General features: G+C 51.3%; 1 protein-coding gene across 1 annotated transcript; it reads left to right on the forward strand.

The window, feature by feature from the left end:
* The first annotated feature begins 636 nt into the window (after positions 1-636).
* LOC137815789 (uncharacterized) lies at positions 637-1,953 on the forward strand. The gene has a single exon (XM_068618901.1). The coding sequence runs from the start codon at positions 637-639 to the stop codon at positions 1,951-1,953; it is 1,317 nt and encodes a 438-aa protein (XP_068475002.1).
* Positions 1,954-3,080: the final 1,127 nt, after the last annotated feature.

The following is a 3,080-nucleotide window of genomic DNA, read 5'->3' on the forward strand; positions in this document are numbered from 1 at the left end:
TGACCGAGCTCGACATAGCCCCCGCCTAGCTCCATCCCAACAGCTGGGCGTTCGTATGGGCTTACCAAATTATCTACGCACACTTGGGACATCTGGCCTCGGTGGATGTGTTCCTCTACTTGTTCAAGGCGAAGAACCTGGGCGATCGTCTATGGGTTAGCCTCAACGGGGTCGCTGGGAGGTCCATTCTCTCCATCTTCCATCAATCCTATAAGGATTGGAAGGGGAAGTTTGTGCGTGTATGCTGCAGCGATCAAGACCCTTCCCTTCTCGAGGGGTTCCCCTTGTATTCGGTGAACAAAGGAAGGAAAGAGTCGAGCTTCAGGAAGGTCAGGGAGCCAGAAAAGATGGGGGAGCTCGACAAGGACTTGTGCGGTTTCTGGAAGAAAGTCGCTTCTTCCAACGGGACCCTATCGACGGCCTCCATCATTACCTTCGAGTTCTTTGAAAGCCAACTGGACTTTCACATAGGTCTGTCCTTAAGCCTTCAAGTTCCCTTAGCTTGAATTTGCATTTCCTCGTTTCTACTCTGATGTTGTTGTTATAATTTCGCATATGGTTTCAACTTCCTCCATGCATTATTACCTGTCGATTTTCTGTGCTGGTTGATAACTGTTGGCCCCCTTTGCAGATACGATGCTGGGAAAAGATAGGATGGCTGAGCTACGTGCCATAGCCAAGTCCCATAAGCCTGCGGCGGGCTCCCAAGCGATCCCGAACTCTGTTGCGGAGATCGCCGCCGCCCATGGCCAATCTCCACCAGTTGGCCCACCCGCAGTTGCCGCTCTTCCAGCCCCCCAACGCAAGAAACTACCCCTCAAGAAGGCTAAGAGGAAAGCCCCCAGGGTAGTTTCAGACGAAGAGGCGGACGAAAGCACCGAGGACGAGCTAGTCTGCAAAAGGAAAAGGAGGGCTGTGATCGAGCCCCCAGCAATTGAGAGCGCCGCCCGAAACTACATCGAGGACCCCCCCAGCGCCTCCACACCATTCGAGTCCGCTGGGGATGTTCCCGTTTCAAACGCCTCAGTTGCTGAAGCTGCTCCTGAGCAACTTGCTGATACTCAAGCCTCCTCCCAAGCCGCCGAAGAACCTCCTGCCTCACCACCACGCCTCGAAGCTTCCCCTGCCATCCAACCTTGTGAGGGTGGTGGTGAGCACCAACCTCCGCCTCCTCCTGCAACCTCAAGCCTCCCGACCCCTCTTCAAGAAGCCTTGAAGTCCTTCACCGTGCGCCTAAGTGGCACGGTTGACGATTGTCTTCCCCAAATCGTCAGCGAAGGGCTAAGGGACTCCTTGGAGAAGTTTGAACTCGATAATCAGATCAATCAGGAGGTGGCAAGGACCGTGAAAGCCGAAGCCGAGAAGACCAAGTGCGACATGCTGATGCAAGGCTTCGAGTTTTCGCGGGTCGAAAACGCCCTCAAGGACGAGCTCCAAAGCGTGCGCAAGGACAACAAAGAACTGCGCAAGAAACTTCATGACAAACGCCAGGACGCCGTCGAGCTGGAGAACAGGATCCTCCCCTTGAGGGAGAAAATTGCCACGCTGGAGGAGGCAAAGAAAACTGACGCCCAAAAGATGGCCAACCTGGAGAAGAGGTCAATCGAGAGGGAGACTCTTCTTGGAAAGGTTGAGCAAGATCGGGATAAGGCTTCCCAGGAACTAAGTGAAACCGCTGCTGAGCTTGCCCGAGTTCGCGAAGAGAACAGCGGGCTCAAGAAGAAGGCCGACGAGCTCGAGCTTGAAGTCACTCAGGTAAGTGAAGAGAACAGTGGGTTCAAGACGAAGATCGACGAGCTTCAGCTTGAGGCTACCCAAGTTCTCACTTCCGGCTTTGGCGCTGCTTTGGAACAGTTCGATTGCAAATATCCCGACCTTGATCTCTCCGAGTTCTCGGTATACAACGAGGTGGTGGACGACAAGATCGTACCCCCAGTTGACTTATCGCCTTGAAACCTCTTGTGTTTTACCTTGGTCTATATGTAATAATTTTCACTCTGTTCAAACTGTTCAATATTCCTGTGCACATACATTTTTATATATATATAGTCTTCTAACTTATCTGTCGTGCAATCAACTAGTTTAACTGGATGGTTTTTCTCAACTCAATGTACTTTGTACCAACTGGTACTTAACTCTCTACAAACCACCTTAGCTTAAACAAAAAGTTAATTCGAAACAATAACGTTTAATACGAAATCACTTACTCGGCAGAAAGGGCTTAGGTCGATCTTAGTATCTGAAACCTTTCTCGCCCGATCTACCAAGGGCTAGAGGCGTTTCTACATTGTCGTCCAGAACTTCGCCGATGCAGCCCTCGCCATGCGATTCTCTTTCTATTTTGATCTCAAACCAAGGGCTTCTGGCGACGTCATCTTCCCTTTAACTGGGAGCGTCCCCTGCGGGACCACCTCCGGATTTCATCTTTGCTCATCTGGGGGGAGAGCTGTCTTTTGGACCTCTCTCTGCCTTCCCCGAGTCTTTACCCTGAGATAACTTACATCATTGTTCCCCCATCTGGAGGTAGAGTCGCCTTTTGGATCCCTCTCTACCTCCCTGGGTTTTAGAACAACGATTTAGGTGGTGAGGTGCCCTCTGGAAACCTTCCCCAACCACCCTTCACCTCCGATTTAACTGGTCTTACTAGGTCAATATTGGTGTCTCTCTCAAGGGGAAAAGAGTCCTTCTCCAACCCTCCTTTCCCACACTTGAGATCGTTAACACCCCTGACTTTTCAGTTTCATCTTGCCTGAACTCACTCGAGGGTGAGAAGGACTTTCCTGATGCCTCAACTTGCCCAGGGGTTACATCTCCTCCCCCCCGGATGCACTGAGGGCTTTCAACTTGCCTCAATTCGCTCACGCAAAGAGGTCTTGTGATCTGTACTTGCCTGTGCTCGCTCAGGGCAAGGAGGACTTTAAAATCTCTTTCTCGCCTACGCTCACTCAAGGCGAAGAGGTCTTTTAAATCTCTTTCTCGCCTGCACTCGCTCAAGACGAGGAGGTCTTTTAAATCTCTTTCTCGCTTGCACTCGCTCAAGGCGAGGAGGTCTTTTAAATCTCTTCCTCGCCAGGAGGAAA

This window comes from Phaseolus vulgaris, chromosome 1 (genome assembly GCF_000499845.2).
Source record: "Phaseolus vulgaris cultivar G19833 chromosome 1, P. vulgaris v2.0, whole genome shotgun sequence".
Lineage (NCBI taxonomy): Eukaryota > Viridiplantae > Streptophyta > Magnoliopsida > Fabales > Fabaceae > Phaseolus > Phaseolus vulgaris.

What these genes read in the sequence shown, in the direction of transcription:
- LOC137815789 (XM_068618901.1), top strand. Translation starts at nt 637, where the DNA reads ATGCTGGGAAAAGATAGGATGGCTGAGCTACGTGCCATAGCCAAGTCC.